Source organism: Drosophila ficusphila, unplaced genomic scaffold (assembly GCF_018152265.1).
Source record: "Drosophila ficusphila isolate 14025-0441.05 unplaced genomic scaffold, ASM1815226v1 contig_198, whole genome shotgun sequence".
In the NCBI taxonomy this organism is placed as follows: Eukaryota; Metazoa; Arthropoda; class Insecta; order Diptera; family Drosophilidae; genus Drosophila; species Drosophila ficusphila.
In genome coordinates this window covers 13,473,340-13,496,946 of record NW_025064092.1, presented here as the reverse complement: position 1 = coordinate 13,496,946, position 23,607 = coordinate 13,473,340, and the positions used below count along the sequence as shown (strand labels likewise).

At 45.6% G+C, this 23,607-nt stretch overlaps 5 protein-coding genes across 12 annotated transcripts; 2 read left to right on the top strand and 3 right to left on the bottom strand.

Moving 5' to 3' along the window:
* Positions 1-53: 53 nt before the first annotated feature.
* LOC108097388 lies at positions 54-2,901 on the bottom strand. 5 transcript variants are annotated; one of them, XM_017199641.2, is made up of 6 exons: positions 2,601-2,901; positions 2,148-2,347; positions 1,608-1,625; positions 1,151-1,442; positions 742-961; positions 54-590 (listed from the first exon to the last, which is right to left on the bottom strand). In XM_017199641.2, exons 1-6 carry the CDS (start codon positions 2,782-2,784, stop codon positions 473-475), a joined length of 1,032 nt encoding a protein of 343 aa, XP_017055130.1. In that variant the 5' UTR covers positions 2,785-2,901; the 3' UTR covers positions 54-472. The 5 variants fall into 5 exon arrangements, with proteins under 5 accessions (XP_017055130.1, XP_017055129.1, XP_017055132.1 ...); XM_017199640.2 differs by lacking the exon at positions 1,608-1,625 and having other exon boundaries at positions 2,088-2,347; XM_017199643.2 differs by lacking the exon at positions 1,608-1,625 and having other exon boundaries at positions 1,211-1,442; positions 2,088-2,347.
* Positions 2,902-4,207: 1,306 nt separating this feature from the next.
* Positions 4,208-14,761, bottom strand: LOC108097247 (transmembrane protein 132E). Of its 3 annotated transcripts, none has more exons than XM_017199425.2 (13): positions 14,216-14,761; positions 13,735-14,027; positions 12,558-13,673; positions 12,292-12,497; positions 11,843-12,002; positions 11,377-11,777; positions 10,927-11,285; positions 10,432-10,851; positions 10,231-10,369; positions 10,045-10,168; positions 9,575-9,992; positions 9,244-9,497; positions 4,208-9,102 (listed from the first exon to the last, which is right to left on the bottom strand). In XM_017199425.2, exons 1-13 carry the CDS (start codon positions 14,259-14,261, stop codon positions 9,088-9,090), a joined length of 3,951 nt encoding a protein of 1,316 aa, XP_017054914.1. In that variant the 5' UTR covers positions 14,262-14,761; the 3' UTR covers positions 4,208-9,087. The 3 variants fall into 3 exon arrangements, with proteins under 3 accessions (XP_017054914.1, XP_017054916.1, XP_017054915.1); XM_017199427.2 differs by having other exon boundaries at positions 9,575-9,989; XM_017199426.2 differs by having other exon boundaries at positions 10,231-10,366.
* A 191-nt stretch (positions 14,762-14,952) lies between these two features.
* On the top strand, positions 14,953-16,811 carry LOC108097325 (myosin regulatory light chain sqh). Its single transcript, XM_017199548.2, has 3 exons — positions 14,953-15,070; positions 15,767-16,291; positions 16,348-16,811. The coding sequence occupies exons 2-3, from the start codon at positions 15,872-15,874 to the stop codon at positions 16,450-16,452; spliced, it is 525 nt and encodes a 174-aa protein (XP_017055037.1). The 5' UTR covers positions 14,953-15,070; positions 15,767-15,871; the 3' UTR covers positions 16,453-16,811.
* A 321-nt stretch (positions 16,812-17,132) lies between these two features.
* On the bottom strand, positions 17,133-19,929 carry LOC108097324 (UDP-xylose and UDP-N-acetylglucosamine transporter). 2 transcript variants are annotated; one of them, XM_017199547.2, is made up of 3 exons: positions 19,641-19,929; positions 19,441-19,561; positions 17,133-18,465 (listed from the first exon to the last, which is right to left on the bottom strand). In XM_017199547.2, exon 3 carries the CDS (start codon positions 18,461-18,463, stop codon positions 17,405-17,407), a length of 1,059 nt encoding a protein of 352 aa, XP_017055036.1. In that variant the 5' UTR covers positions 18,464-18,465; positions 19,441-19,561; positions 19,641-19,929; the 3' UTR covers positions 17,133-17,404. The 2 variants fall into 2 exon arrangements, with proteins under 2 accessions (XP_017055036.1, XP_017055034.1); XM_017199545.2 differs by having other exon boundaries at positions 19,441-19,526.
* Positions 19,930-20,458: 529 nt separating this feature from the next.
* On the top strand, positions 20,459-22,691 carry LOC108097387 (vanin-like protein 1). Its single transcript, XM_017199638.2, is given in 3 exon segments — positions 20,459-20,557; positions 20,786-21,545; positions 21,548-22,691. Coding segments are annotated over 3 exon segments (1,665 nt in total). The 5' UTR covers positions 20,459-20,497; the 3' UTR covers positions 22,393-22,691.
* The last annotated feature ends 916 nt before the right edge of the window (positions 22,692-23,607 follow it).

Here is a 23,607-nt window from a genome sequence, read left to right as displayed (position 1 = left end):
TGCCCACTAATATACACATCAAACATCAGTGAACTGTTCCATTTCCGTTTGCCATTGAAAATTGTTTTTCTTATTTCGTTTTTATTATTTCAATTCTGTGTTTTGCTTATTTTTCTTTGTTAGACAATCAAACAAATTAGACGCTACGCCGTATATGGGCCTTTAATAATAAAACTAGCAAAAAAAAAAAGAAGGTTGAAGAGTTCACAGGGGAGACAGATAGAATAGAGATGGTAGCCAAAATGGGAATTATTATGGATTGGATCGGCGGATCGAGCGGAAACGTTGGCATCCGTTCAAAAAAAGAGCATTGTGTGTATAGTATACAGCGAAGCAGGGTAAGATAAAATGGGTAGGTAGAACCGAATCCGGAGTGTGGTCGTCAAGGGGGCCCGTGAGTTTGGCCGGAACGCGTTGTCGTCGTATCTCGCGTCATGTGGCATCGCATCGCTTTGGATCGCATCGCACGTATCTACGACCTCGGCGGCTTAATTAGCTTGCTGGTGGGCGGTGGCAGCTTGCAGAAGCCAGCCGCATCGAAAACGGGCAGCAGCTCCCTCACCCTTCCGGGAATCGAGCCATCGAGCATTCTGCGGGAGCGGAAAATAATCAAGAACTTGTTTAGAACATATTTCTATAAAGAATGATGAAACATGTATCCTAATCTCTGATTGAAATCCGATTCAAAGTGGTATACTGGAGATGGCTTTTTGTGAACCGAAACCACAATCTTGGAAATACCTGCGCTTGTAGTCGATCTTGGCGCCCTTCAGCGAGATGTTGGCCTCAGTGGGAAAGAACGTGGCGTCGTAGAAGTTGAGTCCGTTCTGCAACAGGATGTTGTACTCGTCCATGGAGGCCAGAGTGATCCGGATGACGGCCGGCGGCAGTTCCCTGCGCTCGGGACGCTCGGCCTTCTCGATGGCATCGCCCACCACGGAGCCCACGCTCTTGGAGGTGCCTGGAAAGAACAGGTTATCAGGGCAGTGCAAAAGTGGTTAGTGGCTAGTGGTTTGCCGCCTAGAGAAGGTCAAGGGTCAAGTCGAAAGGGTCGCAGTAGTAATTAGTTTTCATAGAGATCTCTTCGTGGGACAGGGGGATGGATAATTTCAATATGTTTTCGCATGTTACCAATTGGAGGGTACTTTACTTCGCAGTGCCGCTCGGCGCAGCGTCTGGGTCGGCGTGTGGAGCAGCTGGATCTGCTCACCTTCGACGCCCTTATCGCCGCCGCCGCCGGCGGAGGAGGAGCTGGCGGCAACCGAGGAGGCGGAGGCGTTGGCTGCGTTGCTGGCGAGGCTCGAGTAGATGTGCAGGCGCACCACCTCCACCACCGAGTCGAACTTGTACATGGCATGCCGGATATCCTCCACGGGCAGGTCCTCCGGCACATCGAGCACGTACAGGGTGAAGGTCTTCCGCGGCCGACAGGGAATCGCTATCTGTGGGCCACAAGCAAAGGAAACGAAAGGAGAACGGAGAGTGACTGCTGCGCATGCGCGTGGTTAAGCTAAGCTAAGTATTCGATCGATCGATGGATATATGGGGTTTGCGGGAATTACGGGTATCACCAATCGATATGGACATATGGGTGGATGGATACTCACGCTGCGCGAAAATGTTTGCTGCAAATGGGGGAAATAAAGTTTGCATTTTTCACTTGTCGGTTGGGTTAGTCTGGCAGAAGATGTTCGATGATCGATGATCGGATTGGATGAGGTTCGGAATGGTGTGGGCGTGATGGCAGTGATGGGAAGCTCTGGGAAGCTGTGGTGGGTGCAACGAATGTCCAATTGATAATTTCGGAGTTTGCATTGAAGCATTGAACTCTAAGATTTAAGATCTGGGATCTAATTTTGAAAAGCGGTAGAATTTATACATAGGTACAAATGGTCTAATAACAAGTATTGATCGCAAATTGATTTGAATATTTGTTCAAAATATATAAAAGTGCAAAGTATCCAGACGGAAATTTAGGTTTCTGTGTGGGAGAAACGTGTTTAGTCACACTTATTAGAATATCTGGGGACATTCCCGGCCTCATCGAGAAGGCGTTGCACCTCTGACCTCACTGCTGTGGCACATACCTTGTGCCCCATAATGCCCTTCCAATCACTGGAGATGTGCGTGTGGGTGGGTGGGCTCACCTTGCGGTAGAATCGCGCCCCGGTGACCTTGTGGAAGCCCTTCTTGAACACCGCCTGATAGTCATCTGGGTGTGAGAATTTAAACAGAATGCCTGTAGCGGTTTTGGTCAAGCTGAAGCATCCCTTGAAGGCCATCTTCTCGCAGATGAGGGCCGCCCGCTCCATGGACAGCTCGTAGGAGGGGGTCAGCAGGAAGGCGCCTGCAAGAACGATTGCGATCTGTTAGGCGCTACGTGGTTAGTCGCTCCAACTACTATGGGTTAGCTCGACGGGTTCGATTGGTAGTCATCATGCACTACGCGAAGCAGATAATTGCTGGGAGGACCAAACATGTTATACCCTTCTTTTTTTTTTCCTTTGCAAGGGTATAACGATGGTAACAACCTTCCAGTGGTTAGTGGTTAGTTAGCAGCAGTGGTGGTGGATGGGGGTTAGCAGCTCGACCATGGCCACCTTTGGTCAGAAAGTTATCCGGCGACGAAACCTCCGAGTCGGAGTCCTCCTCCCGCTTGTCGGTCCACTTGGGCTCCGCGGACAGCTTGTGGGCCGCCACTTTGGTGACGATGCCCGAGGGACGCTGCCTCGGGAACTCGTTCTTTTCGCACTCCAGGTCGGAGGTGTTGCCCAGGAATGACATGGTGTGTTCGCAACTCGGTTTGGAAACAGAAAAAAAATGTTATGCTCGAGAACGTAAACGATTCGAAGACGGTTCGAGGGCGACGATCGCAGTTCACGCAGGCGACAGGCGGTTGGAGCGATAATTTTAAAGCAACTGAAATGTAGCCGCGATTTCGAAGCGCTTTTATACGGTCCGCTGGGCCCGCTTCGTATCGCATCTTTGGCTTCTAGGTTTGGGCACCGCGATCAGCCAAATGAAAGTCACTCTCACGCGTACGACAGAGGTCAAAACGTCAGCGCTGCAGGTCAGACGAAGACTCGTGATTGGACACCTGGTCGTATACGTAACAAAAAAAATCCTTTGACAATATCGCGTATACGTTTTTTTTTTGTGTATGCAAGCCCTTATATTTTTGTGGGTAAGGTCCCCGGTTTTATCACATACGACAGAGGTCAAAACGTCAGGGCTGCAGGTCAGACGAAGACTCGCCATTGGACACCTGGTCGTATACGTAACATAAAAATCCTTTGAAAATATTGCGTATACGTTTTTTTTTTTGTGTATGCAAGCCCTTGTATTTTTGTGGGTAAGGTCACCTACTAACCAATTTGATTGGTTACTCTACTACAAACTTGGCCGCCACTGTGGGCACGGGTTATGCGATCATATCGGATGTCTCTCAAATTGGAAGTTGGTTCTTACAATTAGACGACGACACATTATTGTTTGTTATTGATCCTCTCGCGGTGGAGTGGGCGACTCATGGAATGGAAGATGGGATGGGATCCGATTCGATCGGATTGGATGGGATCAGCTTGGGGGTGCCGATGGGTTCGTGGACGGGTGGTCGGTCGGGTCGCAGGTTGACGCCATCGAGAACGCTATATAGCCAAGATCACGCTGCGGCGGCGCCAACTGTTGCGTAAAATTCAAGAACACGGCTGTCCCCAAAATGGTGCCACACGCCCACCGAATTGCGAATTACATAATAGGGGAGATCGCTTATGGGCAGTCGGCCGGGCATCAGCTGGCGGCAAAAGGAGCTCCAACGGGATCAAGGGCGCCGCGAACATGGATTCAAGCCTTGGTCTCCAAAGGTATCCGAGATAATTGGGCCCTGGACCTTGAAAGAATCCTACACAGACAGCAAACGCATCATTGGCCATATCACTATCGTATAAGGCAGTGGCCTTTCATCGGTTTATGTCATCCTGTTGTTAACCAAATTTGGTTTGAATTGCTGCAAGAACATTTATGATTCAATTCAATATCAATGAAAAACAAATTCTACGAGTATTCCAGATCATCTGTAAAGAGCCACCGCTCATTGAAAGGTTGAGAACAGTCGATTCGTAATATGTGGTTTATTAATAAATTATTTTATTTAAATTAATTTTGTCAGTTTTCACTTTTGAATATTTATAATATTTTTGTTTGCTTCTTTGTTTGCCCTCTTTCGTTTAAACAATACATGTGTCCTTCGCTTAATAATATTGTAATAATCATAGTAATAATAATAATAAACTACTAAAGTGTTTTACATGGCAACATTTAATTTCATTTCGTTTCGATTCGTTCCTCGGCGTTTCGTCTCGTTTTTGGTTGCTCTGGATTGGATGGGGAAATAAGGTCCTAACGATCGGAAGGATCAGCTTTAACTGATTGATGGAACTGAACAGCAAGCAAAAGTGTACTTCTCCTAGATCTTTTTCTATATGTTGAAAGGGGGACTGGATTGGATTTCAATGCTCGAAAATGGTATACAATTGGTATGATTTATATATATATATATATATTTGTTTTTGTTTTTTTTTTTATAATCTTTATACGCTGTTTATATATGGGTGTGAATATACTTTATAGTAATATAAGCATTTTGTGGAGATCAATCTGAGTGTGTGTGTGTGTTTTGCTTGCTAAAAGAAAATCTGATTTGGGGGAAGATAAATCATACATCACTAGCTCTTAAAAGACATGCGCTGCCAATAACAACAAGAATTGGGTATTATCTGCTTCGTCATTATCTTTACCGTTAATCGTTATTTTCTGGGGGGGTAAGCACACATTTACATACTTACATACATACATACACAACAACTACGTTAATAACCGATACAAATGTTAACAATTATGCGGCGGATCGATCGATATAGATTTCAATATCGCTTTATATCGCTTGAAGTTTTCTGGAGGGCGGTGCAAATAAGCGGGGTTTTGGGGGGGGCGGGGCATTTAGGCATTATCTCGAAGCGGGGACATCAGGCAGGTGGGACATTCATAGAACTTACATGGCAAAACATTATATTTTTCGTATAGTACTTTTCCAATTTGACTCGAACCCTTTCCGTTCGTAATTTTAGCTCCTTAGCGTAATTAGTTTTTGTTTTTTGGATTGTTTATCGATTTGGTTTACTTTTTGTGCCAAGCGTACACACTCATATATATTCAATTTAAACATATATGTATTTAATTTGTATGTATATTTAAGTATAGCCTAATTTTCCATTCTTGCAAAAAGCAGCATAAACAACTTTTGTGATTCTCATTTTTCTTGCTTTTATATAATTTTTCGATTCGATTATATTATATATGTATTTTTTTTTTGTTTGCATTACACTTAGCCGGCGCCTGGTTTGCCACGATATAGGTATTATTAACTATATAAATCGATGATTTTCCAAGTTTCAATTGGGTCGACAAAAAAAACCAGAAGTTTCTCTTTTCTTTTTTTAATTATTTTTAAAGTGTAAGTGCATTTTTTCTTTGTTTTGTGGTTTGATATTACATACAAGTACATACAGCTTAGGTTTAATGGGGCGGGGGCGTGGCAGGGGGCGGTAAAAGCTTGCCTTGACTATATAAAACTATGAGTGTGTGTGTGTATGTCTGTGTGATTGTATGGTGGGGGTGACAAAACGAAAAAAAAAAATCGTTTTGAACTGACTAGAGAATATCTAAATTTCGCCTTAAATTACAGTCGAAAACACGATAAACAATAATATAATATATATATAGGTATGTATATATATATATGTGTGTGTATATGTAAATATTTAGTTAAAAAAGGTATATAAAAGTCTTTGCATTGGAATCGTTAAACACATTCAAGAAGGAGTAAACCGATCCACGAACTGAAGCCAAGCATTTGTCTAGGTTTAAAATTCTGATCCTCGCCCTACGCCATCTAAAATTTTTCTAGTTTTCTGTCGGGGGTCTCCATTGAATTATAGATCAGCTAAGATTACTTTGATACTTTTGGAGGGAGGCGGTTGTCGTTTTTACTGTCTGTCGTCTGTCTAACAAGCAAGCTTGGAAGAAGGCTTGTGTGCTAAGCTCGATGCTTGCCGAAATCAATCGCAGGATTGATCACCGTACTTCAGGGCGTGTGTGTGGGTAAAGTTATATAAAGTTATAAATATGGCACTGGTAAATGCTGGAAGCTTCAATAGGCCTAAATCTCACTTTCACCAATGGCAGTGCAGCTCGACTGAGAGTGGGTGTTGGTGTTGGTGTGTTCTACATACATATATGTATGTATATGTTTTGTTGTGCGGACTAGGATCGGGGATATGTTGTATATAGTTTTATACTGTTACTGGGATTGCACAAAGAAAGCCGAAGGGAGTGGCAAACAATTGAATCTAGTTCTATACGCTAATGATATTCCAGGTCGAAATCAATAGGATTGTGATGTGTTTTTGTGTATGCGTGTGATTTTGCAGTCCTTAGCTTGAAAGAGCAACTCAAGTTTAAGATTAATAATAGGTTCAGTGCGTTTCCTATAGGGACAGGCCTAGATCCGAAATTCACCTCTTGCCTTTCATAACTTCTACTTCAACAACAGTTCCCAGGCAATTTAGTTGATTTGATAAACAAATATTGGATCATATTCAGCGAGTCTGCCGTATAACGAAACGTACTGCGCCTTTAACACGTTATGTACAGTACAGTGCAATATTAAGTGTCCGAAAGTCTCTTCAAGGACTACAAATTTAGTTTATAAACATTGATTTCGTGCGTTTCCTTCTGGACTTTGTTACAAGCCTTACAAAAAAACAGATATAGATTGCTTAATTTCGTTTTACAATTGTTTGCTTTGTTTTTCTTGCTTTTGTTTATCGTTTCATTCAGCTTTGTTCTTGTTTTTGTTTTTCATTTCTTTTTTTGGACGGAACAATTTACAACATATGATTATGAAACAATGAGAGAAACGAACATAATACTTAGATGGCCTCTAAAATATAAACTAGTCGGATTAGACACTTATACGTAGATCTACATAGATGTGATTACAAATCTTAATAACGAAAATAAACAGACTTACACAGAAACGAAAGAAGACAAATTACGCAATTAGTGGCTACAAGTATGATTTGCTAATGGAATGAAGTAGCTTTTTGGGTATATATCATCGATAAGGAAAACGAACAGATGCAATTACATATAAATACGTGTTGATCGGCTTAAAAAGAGAGCGCGCATGTGAAACACAAGTGAATGAATATACATATATATCTATTCGTATATATCGTAATATATCTCTATATAGATAAGAATACGTTGGCCATTTTAGGCGGGGAAGGACTTGGCGTATCCTGGCGGCATTTGATTTTTCTTGCGTGTTTTACAGTGTGTCTAATTTCGCTATTCAAAGTAGAGTATGGCTTTCGGCATTCGAATTTGGATTTGGATTTGAAGTAATTTTGCACTTGTTCCTTTTCTCGTTGGTAATAAATACATACGATAATCATAATCATAAGACAAGATAATAATAACCGTAATAATAATAATGATAATAAATACGCACGTATGCTATAAATATGGTAAATTTGTTATCTAAAGCTTGGATCGCTCGGTAATATCATATAATATTTGGTTACACATTTCCCCGTACTATTTGTGATTCTGTTCGGTTCAGTTTGTTACGCTTAAGGGTTCTGCTGCTGTTCAGCTGCTTTTAGCTTCCTTTTCAATGCAATCGATCAAATAAAGCTCATAAGCGTCTATATATTATTTGTGTTGTGTTTGCGTGGTTCATTTCTAGTTTAGATTTATGATTGGTATTAGGTATTAGGCTTCAATTACCAACTTATAAAGCGACGTTTTCTGTTCAAGTTTTCGTTTAAGATAATGTAGCATTTTGGGTTATCTTTTTGTATTGTTTTTGTTTTTTTTTTTTTCATTAAATTTCGCGCGCTCTATAATAATAAATATATATATGTATGTATATATATATTTGTATATAGCATGTATATTATTCAGTTTTTAAGTTCTAGCGACTTTTGGGAGCGGTGCCCGGCACATTTTGGAAACTCTCCTCTTTTCTCTATTTCTCTCTGTCGCTGTCTCCCTCACATTCGCACTCGCACTCGCACTCTCTCACTATCTCACTTTCTCTGGCGCACACCCACGCACACACAAAGCACTTTCATACACACACACTCGCACACGCACACGCAACAGAGAGAAGATATAGGATATGCAAGTTTGGGCCGAGATCGTGTGAATACAGAGAATCAGGATTAGAATCGAATCAGACGGATGAGACAGTAGTAGGTAGGTATGCGACATTATCCAAGAATGCGTGTGTATGTGTGAAGCGAAGAAATGGGGAAAAAATGTCTGGATTAAGCTATGCTTTAGATGGCTGATCCTTAACTACACCATAGTTCTTATGAAGATACTGATACAGATACAGATACAGTTACAGAGATAAGATAGTTGTATACTATATATGGTTGCCCGTCGATTCCGATTGTGTCAGGCACGCGCTCCTCGAGATACACTTGGATTATCTCCACGTTTACATATGCCTATAGGTGTATGCAGTAATATGAACTTAGCCTAGCAATAAATATGTTTCTCCTTCTGTCCTTGCCTTGCCTATATGCGTACTCCGTTTTCCGTTTCCGGTTTCCCGTTTCCGGTTTCCCGTTTCCGGTTTCCTCTCCTCTCGACCTCGGCATGGATTGTTTTAAAGAGTGCTTTCCTTGTTGTTGTAGAGTACGGGGGGGTATTGCTAGAATTGCGTTTAGATCTGTGCCATCTGTGCGACGTCTAGAACTGTCTGCTCTCAATGTCCAACGCTCCATCGTAGGCATCGAAAGCCTCGCCAGCTTCTACATCTACATCTCCCAGGGGCAACAATGTTGGCTTGGTTGCGGTTGCGCCGATTTCCGTGGCCGATGTCACTCCGGCGACCAGCTCATCAAGCAGCTGCATTTGCTTGCGAGTGGGCGAGGTAAGGGGCGTGGCAACCGTTTGGTAGCGGTGATGGAATGTGGACAATATCTCGCGAATTTTAGCAATGATCTCCTGTACTCAGGCATTTGACTCCTATGGAATACAATTCGTGTGTAAGTTAAATAAATCGAGACGCAAATGAGTTCTTATTTAAGTGTACATACGTAAATGTACATATAATGGAAAATACATTACAATTAGAATAGAACAGATAAGACGACTAAGTTCACTTACCTTTAGGTTGTCAAAGTAGTGCATGATCTGCTCGTAGTCCATGTCAAGATCGTCCAGCCCGAGACGCTCACCGGGGGCGACGGACTCGTCCACGGTGGCCGAGAACATGGGATTGCCCACCACGGTGGCGCGCTTGACACGCGACGACTTCGTGGTGGGCTCCTGGCTGACGGCGCTGGCTGGCAGCCGCATGATTTCGTCCGTTCCATTCGAGTTGGCAGCATCCCCGGTGCTACTGGCCATGCTGTGGTTTTCTGTCAAAGGACATCAAGGAATCGTTAGTTAGGAGGCCTTATATACAACAAAAACTATTTGGCAGACGCAATCCTACCTTTAGCTTTGCCCTGGACTACGGCTGTGGACTGCGTTGCCGGCGAGGACGCGACTGCTTTGGTTACTCTCTTTGGTGTCAGCGAATCGAACTGAAACGCGTTCTTTTGGTGCGGATTCGTGTACTCCACCAGCTTCTCAGCGTTGTGCAGCTCCTCGTGCTGCTGCTGCTGTTGTTGCTGTTGCTGCTGCTTGATTTTGTTGTGCGCCGCCTTGATAAGTGGCTCCTGGCTGAAATTGTGGCTGTGGCTATGGCTGCGCTGATGCTGGTGCGGATGGGCATGGGCCAGTGGGTGAGGACGTTCTAAAGGTGGCTGTTGGTTCGGCTGCTGTGCCGGCTGTTGGTTGGCATTGTTGTCGCTGCTCTGCAAGTGCTCACGCTTGTACAGCTGGCTGTGCCGCTTGTTGGGCGCATCCTGCTGAAAATAAATACATGACACTGCTGTTTTCAATTCTAACACCTTATATTACCTTTACGGAGCTGGATCCGGAAACAGGCTGAATCGGCAGACAGGCCCTTGCACCCACGTTCCTATGCGGCGGCACTGGCGGCTTGTAGTCCAAGGCATTATCCTTGCGCTCGTTGGCCAAATAGCTGCAAATGCTTCAGGGATTAGAGTTTGCCGAAGCGAGCTAAGATGCAAGCACAATACTCACTGGTCGGCGTGCTGCTTGTTCAAATTGGAGGCCGGCACAATGTGCGTCTGTAGCTTGGGCTGCTGGTCAAAGGAGCTCACTCGTCGCCCATTGTCGTAGTTCACAATGGGATTGCTGGTGATGCGCATGCGGGAATCTGCTTCAAATCACGAAGTCATTGCATTATTATTACGAAGAAACTCAAAACTCATCAATTACTACCTCGTGGGTTCAGGTGCGTGTTGCTTTCGGCCACAATGGACTGCCGATCGATGGTGGAGCGCCCCAGCCAGACCCAATCGTGGGCATTCGTAGTCGACTCCTTTAAGCGTACATCGCGGAAGCCTCCCGATCCGGATGAACCGCTTCCCTTGCCCGCCGACAGGGGATCCAAGCCGGATTCAATCATCGCAGGTCGGAACTTGGAGGCGTAGACCACGCAGGAGATCACAAACACAATTATGGCGAAGGAGAAGGCCGTGAGCAGGACGTAGACGCCCAGTTCCATGTTGGACATGGTGCCAGTGCCTGCGAGGCCTTTGCCATGATGACCCTTATGGACCGCCTGAATGCTGCCCCGATGTTGGCGCGCCTGAACAGTCGGTTCATACAGCTGACTGGAGTCGCGCAAGGGAATGCCAACTGCGATAGATTAAAAAGAATGTCAGAAATAATTTCACATAAATATTTGCAGCCAAAGCAGTAGCCATTACGCACCTATAATATCTGCAAGATCTCCCGTTTGCCTGTAGTTCTTCCGTTCCCTGCCCACAGTGCCGTCATTTTGGATCGCCTCCTGCTTGCTCACGATATCCACATTGTTGAAATCCACCTCGATGGACGCCAAAGCACTAGCCAGCGGTGCTGCGTTCGATTTATTCTGCTTGGAGCTGCTCAAGGTGCCGCGTCGCTGGCGACATTCCTCGGAAAGGAGCAGGGTCACGCGCAGCAGGTTTCCATTGCCCTCGCCGACAGCTATGACACGCGGATGATGGGAGGCCAGCATGGGAGCAAAGGCCACCACTTCTGTGTCCAAACTCTCCACCAGCAGGAAATAGTCCTCCACGGCAATGTCACTGCAAGATTAATAATATATTTTGTTTTGATTTGATTTTCTTCTCTGGTTTAAAAGGTTTTGGAGTACATATAAAATCTATAAAAACTTACCGCAAGGGAGTCTTGGAGCCATCCGTGAACTCTAAGTCGATGTCCAGCAATCCCTCCTGATACTGAGCAGTCAGCTTGTGGGTGACGGACGTCTCTGCCAGGTAGCCGTTCTCAATTGTGTTGTCCGGACTGATGGTGAGCTGCAGGCCGGAAATAACCCGCACAATGAGCTTAGAAAGGTTGACCTTGTCACTGCCCACGCGGATTTCCTTGGTTCCAATTACTCGACCCGTAATGGGCGACAGAACCTGCACATCGGTGCGGCCCATAGACTTTCCCTGCAGGATTCGACCCTTGAGCGAGGCGATCTTGGGATCAGCCACACGAAGCAGCGGTTGTACCAGATCCGTGACCCGCAACCCTGTACGCCTTGATATAAAGTAGCTGGTGCGACCTGAGTTCTGTTTTAAGGTAACAAACAAATTATAATTCCGAATGGCGAATTCGAGCGCTAACTGAAACTCACCTGATCCACTGCCAGAAATTTGGCATACACCTCCACGGGACTTTGTTGATAGCGGGCACGGCAAACTGTCTTATCTGCCCCGAGGTTGTTGTAATAATTGGTTCCATGCTGGCCCCAAACGTAAGATCTTTTCTTTCTACGTCGCGACTGCTTGCTATGCCTGCGAAATCCGAAAACGGGATAAGTAAAACACAATAAAAGGGTAAAGTAACTTTGTACATTAACCACTAGCAAAACTTGGAAATAATTCAACAATAGATAACAATAATAAATAAATAGGAAATCTATTAGATAATCCCAGCTATTATCTATTCAAACTTTAACTGAGCGAGACCATAAAAATGTAGTATTTCCCGAAAATCATTTGCAAATTAAGTGCCAACAAATTTATAGTAAATACGTATAAATAATTTATAGGGCTTGGGTAATATAAAAAAGTAATGACTTACAAAAAGTGATTGTCATCAGTGACTTTCCATCCTTTAATCTGGGAGAGACGAAAATCGGATATGTAGACCTCCAGCGGAAATTCGGGCATCCAGACTATGAACTTGGCCACGCCCACGTAAGTTCCATACTTGACGATAACGGAGGCATTGGAAGAGCCGCGCTGCTCGGAACCGTCCACATAAACAGAGCTGCAGGAGGAGGAAACCTATGGGAGATTGTTTGGTTATCAATCGGAATCAATGGTTGTCTTTTTTTCTAAACGCACCTTGATAACACTTTCATCTTCGGCGTGACAGGAACTCTGAAGCGTCACGTCGGCCACCTTGCCCGCCTGCGAAACAATGAAAACCTTCATGGCCTGGGCCACTTGCCTGCCCGTCAGCACCGCCGTGTTCATCACCTCCCAGATCTTGGCCATTGGCAGCACCGCCTGAATGTCGTCCTTGTTGATCTCCAGCTTGGCGATCAGTCGCTTCTTGTTGTCATCGGGTATTACCATTTCCCCGGAGTCCTTGTCCTTGGGCGTGTCATAAACATGGGTCACAGACCACACGATCTTTCCACCATCCACAATGTCATTGGAGTCCTCCGCCACCTCGAGCAGCCAAGAGAAAACCTCGAAGACCTCGTTTGTGAAGTTACCGCCCGCTTCCAGACTAGATTCGGTTTCTTTTCGGAAGGCAGTCACTCGTGCAGTGGTGTGCTTGGGGTTCTCCTTCTCCACGGAAACGCTCCATTGATCCGTGGAGGCGGTGGCACCCAGAATCCTTAGGCCCGCCTTGACACGAGCTCTCACCGTAAAGGCGGCCACCCGCTGGTCGGGGTACTGGTGCAGAAAGACGGGCACATGGAGACGGGACAGTGGATACAAGGGGTGTTGGGGCAGAAGGAAGGTCACGGCATCGTCGGCGCGCAGCATGCGATAGGGAGTTCTGGCGGCCAGCAGGGGAACCTGGGCGAAGGTGGTTAACGGCTGAATCTGCACCTTGGGCTCACATTGCTCGGGATTCCGTAGAGGCGGTTCGAACACGCTGTAGGACACCTGCGCATAGCGCTGCGGGACTTTGGGTGGCGCCTGGCCACTACCATCTTGGGTGGGCGCCGGAAGCTGTGGCCACCAGCCAAGAGGGACCACCACCTCGGCGACACACACACCGTCCTCGCCCTCCGGCATGCAGCGCCCCTTGAGCGGCTGCTCTGAGCCCATGGCCACGTGCAGAAGGACGCAGACCTTTTGGCGCTGCAAGTGACCACCAGGATCGGCTCCGGCATGGAAGAGCACGCGCAGCACGGGAGCATCCTGTGAAACGCTGGGACGCACCAAATGGGCGGAGATGTCCAGGTGCATGTTGGGCTGCTGGAGCTCCAGAAGAGTGGCGTTCTGTTGGGGAGACCAGATTTAAATCGAGTTGGTTTCTGGCCACCATTGGGAGGCTACTCACGCTCATGTAATCCCCTGACTGGCTGTCCATTGTGTCCGGCACAATGTAGCGAGCGGGCACCGTCTGCTTGGTGGAAAAGGGTCCGTAGCTGGCGCGTATTGACACCGGCTGAGTGGTCTCCACCACCGTAAAGCGGTCCAGGGATAACACGGAATCGTAGGATGACCGCTGCCGGAGCGGCGGCACTGCCGAAGATGTCTGCACGTTGGCGATCTCCGGCGTCACAGGTGGTTGGCGGGCATGCTTCAGGAAGAAGCCACTGTCCGGCGCTTCGAAGTGCACCTCCACGGAGTCTGGCGGGGATTGAATGGGTAATGCCCCGGGGGTTGGGGGTAAAGAACGGTCAGAATTTGTTTATACTGCGCAATACGGGGCGGGGATGCTAGAAGGGCGGAGGTCACCTGCTCCTCTCCTCGCCCTTACCACCCCACTCCACCGTTTGCTAACCCACCCCTCTTGTTTTTGATCATTCATTACTTACATGCAATACACAGCTGCAATGCAATAAGCAGGCAGTATCTCATCATCTTGTCAGTGTGCAGGAATCCAAATAACGCAAAGTCCTGACTCCCGAGGTCCTGTGGCACAGCCCACTCGCTAATTCGCTAATTAACTGTTTCCACACTCTCGATTTTGTTTTATGTTCACTCGCTGGACGTTTTTAACGGTTGTTCGAGCCAAAAAGTCAACTGGGGAGCACTTTTCGTCCTTTTTTCTCGCTCAGCAATTCGCAGCACATCCTTTATTGATTCTTTCCAGTGTGCCCACACACACTCACAGGCTCACGCACACGGCCATGGGACACCTCGCACACAGATACACATGAATGGCCTGTCCGTGGTATAGACACATCTTTGCCTGCGAATCGCGCAGCTTCGAAATTAAACGTCTTGACCGATCTGCTAATGTGTTGCACACTTTGAAGTTTTTCGCGCTGCCAAGAAGCTGCTGGGAAGGCCTGCTTTCGAAATCCTGCCCTAATTCATGGCTCTTTTCATTCAGGAATTTTTACTAGAGCTGCAAAATAGGGATGTGAAAATTATATTAAAATATCAATATATCGATATTTTTGAGAAATAAATAAGTATTTTTATCGTGGTATTTTTGTTGGTCTATCGGGTGCACACTCTTAAAATATCCGATGCCCCCTCCTAACCTAGCGAAGACATCATCCTTTTTTAATCGGTTAAAAACATATACATCGATATTATCGTTTGAAACCGATGTTTTGCACATCTGGCAACACTTTAAATAAAATCATTTGTTAAAAAAAGTGCAGCTGCTCGAAAGGTTCCAACGAAACTTTAAAAGTATTAAAACTCGACATTCGGCTGCTGTAAGTATGAATTGGACCCACCGAAACATGATAGAAAAAGTCAAGGAGTGGGACAATGAAAGGGCGCTGTCCTTAAGGGCCTCGCGATTATAAGTGTGTGTATGAGTCAGCTTCGGCAGCGCTCAAATAAAAACAATAGTTATTGGGCTAAAATGATACTTAAATGTAAATAGGAAAAAGCCAGGCAACGGATTACACATTAGAAACAACATAGTGCTTAAATTCGGGCCTTTAAAGGCTTTAATTGAATGGTAATATGTGCGATTGTGTGCGAGAATGTTTTCAATGAGCCAAATTGGTGTTTTGTTGTTTCTGTAAACCGCAGTTCAACAGCATTGATAAACACCCATACTGAGGAAATAAGTGGCGGGGAGAGAGCCAAACTCCCATACGTGTCATTTTCGTTTGCGCGAGTGACTCAGAGAAACTGCGCATGTGTGCGTGCATGAGTCGGTCACAGTGGATCCCCAGTGAGGTGGACCGATAACGGGAGAGGGAGCTCGAACCGAAGCGTCATCTCGCTTGCTCGATTGATTCACTGTAGCGGGCGCTCACTGCCTGTTGACACAGTTTGTTTGGGGAGCACTGAAAATCGGTTTCAGCGGAATTTGCTGCAATATGTCTATATATAGCAATAAATACATACCCGGCCAACGAATGCTAATGCGAGTCGCCGTTTTTGGTTTTGTTTTTCAGATCCACGCCGCACACACATCACTCCAGCGCGACCCACTGGTTCCACTAGCTCCGCCGGCTCCATTTAGCTCCATTTGTCCTCACTAGATCCTACATTCGAGAACCATGTCCTCTCGCAAGACCGCCGGACGTCGTGCCACCACCAAGAAGCGTGCCCAACGCGCCACCTCCAATGTGTTCGCCATGTTCGACCAGGCGCAAATCGCCGAGTTCAAGGAGGCCTTCAACATGATCGACCAGAACCGGGACGGGTTCGTCGAAAAGGAGGATCTCCACGACATGTTGGCCTCGCTGGGCAAGAACCCCACGGACGACTACCTCGACGGCATGATGAACGAGGCGCCGGGACCGATTAACTTCACCATGTTCCTCACGCTCTTCGGCGAGCGGCTGCAGGGCACTGATCCCGAGGACGTGATCAAGAACGCATTTGGCTGCTTCGACGAGGAGAACATGGGTGTATTGCCCGAGGACCGGCTCAGGGAGCTGCTGACCACCATGGGTGATCGGTTCACAGACGAGGATGTGAGTTAAATTACCGGTGTATTTAAGAGATCTAGTTTTTATACGGCCCCTTCCAGGTGGACGAGATGTATCGGGAAGCTCCCATCAAAAACGGTCTGTTCGACTATCTGGAGTTCACGCGCATCCTCAAGCACGGTGCCAAGGACAAGGATGAGCAGTAAGATCGCGAGGAATCGATCGCCAGCCAGCTGCCTCTGCAATCAGCCTGTCCAAACTATCCATCATGAGTTTCGTTTTGATAATTTAATATATATTTTTTTTTGCTTTCGCGGCCCCTGTTTCTTTGATTCCTGATATTCCTGTACTTACCTGTGCATTTAAATTAAACAAAAAGTAGACAACACAAGCGAATGTTATGTACGATATTGTAGTGTGTGAAGTTGGAGCCCGATAACACGATTTCCCCGATAAAAATCCTTTCATAAGTATTAACTCATTGAATATACATATATACCTATATACAAATACACACTTATATACAAGAATGTGGCAATAAAAGTTTGTTTTTCTCACACCGGAACGTGCACATGTTACTCTAAATAGATGTCTACAGAAATCCTTCGTCAAAAACAACTGATCAAACAAAAAACAACTTTGGAATAACCCCGGAGTTCAAGCTAGAAGCATGCTGCATATCTTTAGACTTGGAAAGAAACGAAAGAAAGAGCTGAGGAATAATTTTGATTTTGAAAGCCAATCAACATGTTTTCGGAAGCTGACTAATAGCTGAATTCTCTGGAAAGCTTTGATTGCATATCTTATCTTGAAGTCTGGTACTCCCAGGTACGCAAGCAGTACTATATCCTTTTTTTGTGTATATGATGTCAAAGCAAAGATGCCCTTTTGAATTTCACATTTATAGTTTATTAAAAAAATCAATTAAACGATGGCTTAAAGCTTAACTTTGTATATTACAACTTTTGGACACTTTAAAGTTCAAGTATTAAAACAAACAATATAAACTGTAGACAGACGACACGCACAAGCACAAAGAGGCGTCTAAACGCTAAGCGTATTCCCAATTTAACCGTATTCTATGTACAAACAAGGCGTTAGGACTACTAATTAATGGACTATGGCCTCTGCAGCAGGATCCAGCACAGCTCTCGAAGATTACTCCGCCTTCTTGGCCAGCGGGGCGGTGTCGAAGCGGCCCTTCCCGCTCGACCTGGCTCGATAGGCGTCCCTCACCTGGTTGATCACGTTGGCAAAGAGTATGGTGCCAAAGAAAACGAGGACGGTGCCCACCCAATGGTTCAGTGTGAAGGGGTTCCGGAAGTAGATGATGGAGAACAGCAGCGAGACAAACTTGCGCAGTGTGACCACCAAGGTGACGGTTAGCGAGGCGCACTCAGTGGTCAGAAGGTAGACGGCGCTGATGCACACGTACTGGGTGACCACATTGCAGAGCAGGTAAAACAGCATCAGTGGGAACTTCCACTCCAGACCGATGGCGCCCAGCAGAGGAATGGCCACCGGTTCCGAGGACCACGCAATGCCGAAGTGCTGCCATATATTCCCGGCCAGTATCAGGAATCCGGGCAACGGCAGCATGTGCGTAAAGAACAACGCCTCGCTGGGGTGCTTGCCGTACTTCTTGTAGATCACCTCCTGGTAAATGCCCATGTAGGCCGTGACCAGCAGGGCGATCGTCAGCAGACCAATGCCCACCGACCACCAGAAGAAGTCCGAGAAGGATGTCTCCACTTTGAGGCTGTGGTGTGTGTTATCCTTGACATCGCCGCTGGACACCAGGGTGCAGAGTATTATGCCCGCCGTGATCATGGCCACCGAGCTGTACTGCCGGAGGTTGTAGCGCTTCTTCAGCAGTATAATGCCCATGATCATGTTCGCCATCAGGGATCCGCTGCGGAAGATCATGTGCAAGGGCATGGGTATGTTGAAGTTGAACGCATAGTTGTTGCACACATTCGCCCCAAAGAAGAGCGCCACCAGGACAACGTAGTCCTTCAGCGCAATCTTCGGACGCACCGTGAAGAATTTCGATGTAAAGACCAGGCCCTCCAGGGCGATGAACAGGAACTGGGCAAAGGTGATCAGGTTTCCGGCTCCAGGATCGATCTGGATTATCAGCTCTAGGAACACCACGTTGCTGCAGCAGCCGATGAACACGAACAGCATGCCCAGAAGGGCCTTTACATTCAAAGCCATATCTGAAGAGTAAGATTTAACAAATTATATTTTGTATATTGTATACCATTTTCTTTAATTATTATTATTTTTCTAGGATTTTGAAATGAATTTATGGGTTAGTAAATACATGGCCATATATTTATAGTTGCCATATTTCTTACTAGTTAGGATTTTAAATTGCTTTTACGCCGAAACGTTGATGGAATATGAAATATGTATGTATTGTGAAATATCTCTGGAGACGGCGTATTCAAGGGGAATACTGGAAGCCACTACACTATACTACACTGTTGAAACAAGTTATCAGACACTCCAAGTAACATCCCCCTTTTCTTTATTGATAGTCTGTCTGCTGTGTTTGATATTTTCTTTTATCTCGCATGTTAAACATTCTGTGTTATCAGTTATTCTGTAGGTGAAACATCCTATGTTTGCGCGCAAATAATTTGATTTGATATAGTAGTATAATCAGTTCGTAAAACAATCAGTTCGACAATTTCTTTGTCCTTAATTTTGACTAAATTATGTTAACTGAATAAATGTTGCAGAAATTTTTTTTAATTCCATTTCCGCAATGTTGAACTAGAAAAACTGGTTTTTAAAATGATAAGATTATTAAAATATTTTGTTCTTGTTCAGATCAATCTATAAGGTCAAAGACTTTATTTCTGTTCACTGGGATCGTGTGATATGGATCGTGAAGATATGTTTGTAAATATAAAGTGATTGGTACGTTGATTTTTGTACTTATTATTAACTTATTAACAAGATATACTTCTAGACTGTCTTCTGATGTAAAGATTTTAAAATGCTAACTGAGATTGGTGTAATCTGGGGTAGTTATGCTTTTAAAATTCTAATAAAAGGTCGGTGGGTGGGGTTATGGGGCGGTACCTCTGCCCGCTCAGCGTTAGTCGGCAAATCGGTTGATTGTCACGTTGCCGATAAGAAATGCGAGGATTGTTTGGCGGGCTATTATAATCGGTATCACTTACTCTGGCAAAGGAAGATATTCTACTCGGGCAAAGATATTCCGGGTGCTAGTTAATCCGGTTTGCTAGCGGATCTCGATCTTTTTTTGCTGCCGGGATGCAAAGAATTAAGAACCAAGATTGACTATATCAGTTGTTGGGTTCATAAGCACGCAAACACGCACACGGGGTTGATAGAATATGAACTAACACCATTAACGAACCTGCAAATCAATTATCTCTCTCTTTCGCTCGCTCTCCGCATTCTGTTCGCAGCGCGACCTTCACCGTTTTTCTATCTCTTTCTTAGAGGTTCTCCTTGGAATGCTGTTAACTGCTCGTTGGGCGCATTGGAACTGCGACGATTTTTTTTTTGGTAGCCCACTAATAACTGTTAACGGCTTTATTACAATCAAGTTCGTGTGTAGTGTCTGTATTTAATTGTTGTTGCTGCCGCCGCGTTTTGTTGTTGCGGTGAGCGTGTGGAACAGCTGAAATTCGCTGGGGCTGTGTGACCAGCCGGTGGGGCCCGATAGCACTGTAAGGCAGCTTAAAGCTTAAGTCGATGACGATTGTTCGACCAACGGCCTATCGTTTTTAAATGAGGAGCTTGGTTGATATAGTTTCTTAAATTTAAGTAACTATTTCGTATTTAAAACTAAAATATGTTTTTAAACACACAAAAAGTTTTCAATACAAAAAAATAGACAGCAAATTACTCCCAAGTACATATTATAATCGCAGGTCGTTAACCCAGGGCTTTGCCATTGTCAAGTTTTATCGTAGTATGACTTTTATTGGCAAAGTAAAGGTTATACTTCAATAAATTGCTATCTTATTATATTGACGCAGTGTTAAATCCGAGTCAAAATTTGATTGCTAATGATTATGAGGCGTGCGACATAAAGTCTTATCTAGACAAATGCATAGTCCCGGTATATCCATCTCAGTTTCCCCCTAAAACAATTGGCATGAATGACAAGATATTGCGATTTGGCTTTGGCCCTGCACTTCACACTTTGTCTTCATTTTTGGGTAAGAACGCGACGGTTTTCAGTTTAATTTCGGCCACGGACCCATCATGAAGGCCTTTCAGTTGTTCTTTTTTCTGGTGGTTACGTTCTGCACAAGATCTCATCAGGTATATCTATAGGGAAGATCTGGAATGTTCTTGTTCCTTAAACATTTTCAAGAGAAGATGTTGACTGATTAAATCGGAGAACACTAATGTTTCGTACGCTGGCTGTTCAACTAGTCGTATACACAATCTTGATATGTTTTTTAATCAATTCTTATAACTAATTCGGATTAGCTAGGATTAACTAGTTATGTCACATAGACAAAAGTACAATACGCATTTTCTCCGCAGCTTTCCAAGCCCGAAGACCCCACTTACTGGGCGGCGGTTGTGGAGCACAGGGAAGTGGAGGGGGAATCTCTCCGTATACGCACTACTCTTGCCTCGGAGTCCTTTCAGGAGATCATCAGAAATGCCAGTGAAGTGGATATCATCGTATTCCCCGAGCACGTCATCAATAGGCGGGCTACGGCCACTTTCGTGCCCGATGGATCCCAGAACATAACCCCCTGTTACCAGACCGACTACGAGCTCTTCCTCATCGAACTGTCCTGCTCGGCGAGATCCGGTGGCCTCTATGTGGTCATCAACGTGGTGGAGAAGGAGCTCTGTGCGAACGGAGCTGGCTCCGATACCATTAATCCGTGCCCCCCAACGGGAGTTAGGTTCTTCAACACCAACGTGGTGTTCGATCGGAAGGGAAGAGTTATCTCGAGATATAGGAAAACCCACTTGTGGCGCCACGAATACGTGGAAATGTCGGTGCTCCGTTCTCCCGATGTATCCACCTTCACTACCGATTTCGGCGTGACCTTCGGGCACTTTATCTGCTTCGATATGTTGTTCTACGATCCCGCAATGAAACTGGTAAGGGAACTGAACATCACGGACATAGTGTATCCCACCTACTGGTTCTCGGAGCTGCCGTTTCTGGGAGCCGTCCAGCTTCAGGAGGGCTGGGCATTTGCCAATGATGTCAACTTGTTGGCGGCGGATGCCAGCGAGCCCAAAGGACGCACCACGGGATCGGGGATATATGCCGGTCGCGGGGGAGACTCGTGGCTGAGGTTTTCGAAGAGCCCACCACCAAGCTGTTGATATCGGAGGTCCCGAAGAGGGGGCGTGGTCAACTTGCCCCCGGTTTTACGCCACTCTTTACACCCCAATTGAAGACCCAGAGACTGACGGGCGTGGCCACCTACAGGGACTACAATGTGGATATATTCGAAAGCGAGCTCCTGGCGGAGGACTTCCTGAGCTTCGAGAGGCGCTTGTGCCACAGATCCTTCTGCTGCTCTTTTAGCATCGAAAGGCAGGCCACACCATCCAACGAGGAGATTTCAAGTGCATCCAGGTCCTATCGCTATAGAATAGGCGTATATTACGGCAATGAAACCACCGTGATTCGAGTGGATCGCACGGAGCAAGCCACCTGCGCCTTGTTCGCCTGCACGGGTGAGGATGTCGCCAGCTGTGGCTACATATTCCCCGAGTTCGAGGAGGTCGTCAACAGGCACCACTTCACCAAGCTGAACATTTCCGGCACATTTCCGGCCGCTCCCCGTGGTCGTCGCTTGATCATGCCCAGCACCTTGAATGCTCTCTTCCTGCCCGTTTCCGTTTCGGAGTTCGATTGGACGGAGTCACCAATTGCGGCGGACAACCCAGATAAGCCTATATTTACGGAACTCAGCCTGTCGACTGGGCAGAACGACCTGCTGACCTTTGCCATTTGGGCAAACTACTACACCGACTTGCCCAGCACTCACAACCTCGACTTCCTGCAGCCGAATGCCACAGGTCCTTCTAACTCGGCCTCCACAGGGATCTCTGCCTGCCATGTTTTGTGGTTCTCAAGCGGCATGTTGCTCTTATTAACAAAGCATCTTTTCGTTTGAACATCACTTCTCGAAACGCATTGCCTAATGCATTATTTTGACAGCTTACAGTTTTCTTTTCCTCAGTTCAGAGCAACACATTTGTTGTATACTTCTAAGCTATACAAGTTTCTTAAATTTAAATCCTACTTGGTCACACTAATATTGTTAAACAAAAATAAAACCGTTAAATTTTAGCATCTTAAATTTAGCATCTTATTTTAACAGCTTACAGTTTTCTTTTCCTCAGTTTAGAGCAACTCATTTGTTGTATACTTCTAAGGCATACAAGTTTCTTAAATTTAAATCCCTTAGTTACTTGGTCACACTAATATTGTTAAACAAAAATAAAACCGTTAAATTTTAGCATCTTTAATTGCTGAAATGCAGTTTCTGGTTTATAACCTTTGCTAAGCAAGTGACCGTTACTTTTTGCGAGTCTCCAAAAGGAGTCGGGAACATTTGAATGAAAGGACTCCATCCGCCCCCTTTCTACACAACCCGACGACCTTGTGGAGACTCCCTTCCAGCGCAGGCGCATCGAGGAGCTCTGCCAGCGTTGTTTGCCTTTCCAACAGGTAGCGACGTCGGCGTCGCCGTCGCCGTCGCCGTCCATGCAACAGTGGCCGCCGTTTATAATGAGCCAAGGACAACGAGAGTGGGGGGGTGAAGGTCCTGCTGGGCGGTGGGTGGTGGGTGGTGGTCGACGGATCAATGGCAATGACAGTGGGGCATCTTCAAAAGCATCGACAACGACTTCTCCGCAGGAGAATCCTGGTGGACAGGATTCACGCTGTGACTTTCCGTACGATTTAACATCATTTGCTTGCTGATGCCGCGCTCACGAGCCACGCCCCCGCCCCCGACACCGCTCTTGACCTTCCGCCTTCTGAAAAGAACACATTCGACCTGATAAGGTGTCCAGCATCAAGGGTGAAAGTTGCCCCAAAGAAAGGGGCGGCAGAGCCATGAAATTGCTTCGGAAAAGGTTGCGAAATTGTTGCCTACATGCACGACAAAACAGAAAACAAAGCCAAATTAAAAAGGAAATCAAGAGATATAGTTATATATATTCCAGTGCCTCGACAATCAGATACCCGTCACTCAGTTAAACAACAACAATTTATATCTTTGGTAATTTCAATCTGATTTCAAAGTGGCATACCGCTTAAAGTTTCTATTTTAATTCTCTAACAATTTATTGGATTTTTTTAAATTTTTATGAATTTTTTTTAT

What these genes read in the sequence shown, in the direction of transcription:
- LOC108097325 (XM_017199548.2), top strand. Translation starts at nt 15,872, where the DNA reads ATGTCCTCTCGCAAGACCGCCGGACGTCGTGCCACCACCAAGAAGCGT. An exon ending in ATCGGTTCACAGACGAGGAT is followed by an intron (nt 16,292 to 16,347) that starts GTGAGTTAAATT and finishes GGCCCCTTCCAG; the next exon opens with GTGGACGAGATGTATCGGGA.
- LOC108097324 (XM_017199547.2), bottom strand. Translation starts at nt 18,463, where the DNA reads ATGGCTTTGAATGTAAAGGCCCTTCTGGGCATGCTGTTCGTGTTCATC.
- LOC108097247 (XM_017199425.2), bottom strand. Translation starts at nt 14,261, where the DNA reads ATGATGAGATACTGCCTGCTTATTGCATTGCAGCTGTGTATTGCAT. An exon ending in ATTGCAGCTGTGTATTGCAT is followed by an intron (nt 14,028 to 14,215) that starts GTAAGTAATGAA and finishes AATCCCCGCCAG; the next exon opens with ACTCCGTGGAGGTGCACTTC. An exon ending in CACGCACCTGAACCCACGAG is followed by an intron (nt 10,370 to 10,431) that starts GTAGTAATTGAT and finishes CGTGATTTGAAG; the next exon opens with CAGATTCCCGCATGCGCATC.
- LOC108097388 (XM_017199640.2), bottom strand. Translation starts at nt 2,784, where the DNA reads ATGTCATTCCTGGGCAACACCTCCGACCTGGAGTGCGAAAAGAACGAG. An exon ending in GCGCCGAGCGGCACTGCGAA is followed by an intron (nt 962 to 1,150) that starts GTAAAGTACCCT and finishes TGTTCTTTCCAG; the next exon opens with GCACCTCCAAGAGCGTGGGC. An exon ending in AAGATCGACTACAAGCGCAG is followed by an intron (nt 591 to 741) that starts GTATTTCCAAGA and finishes CCGCTCCCGCAG; the next exon opens with AATGCTCGATGGCTCGATTC.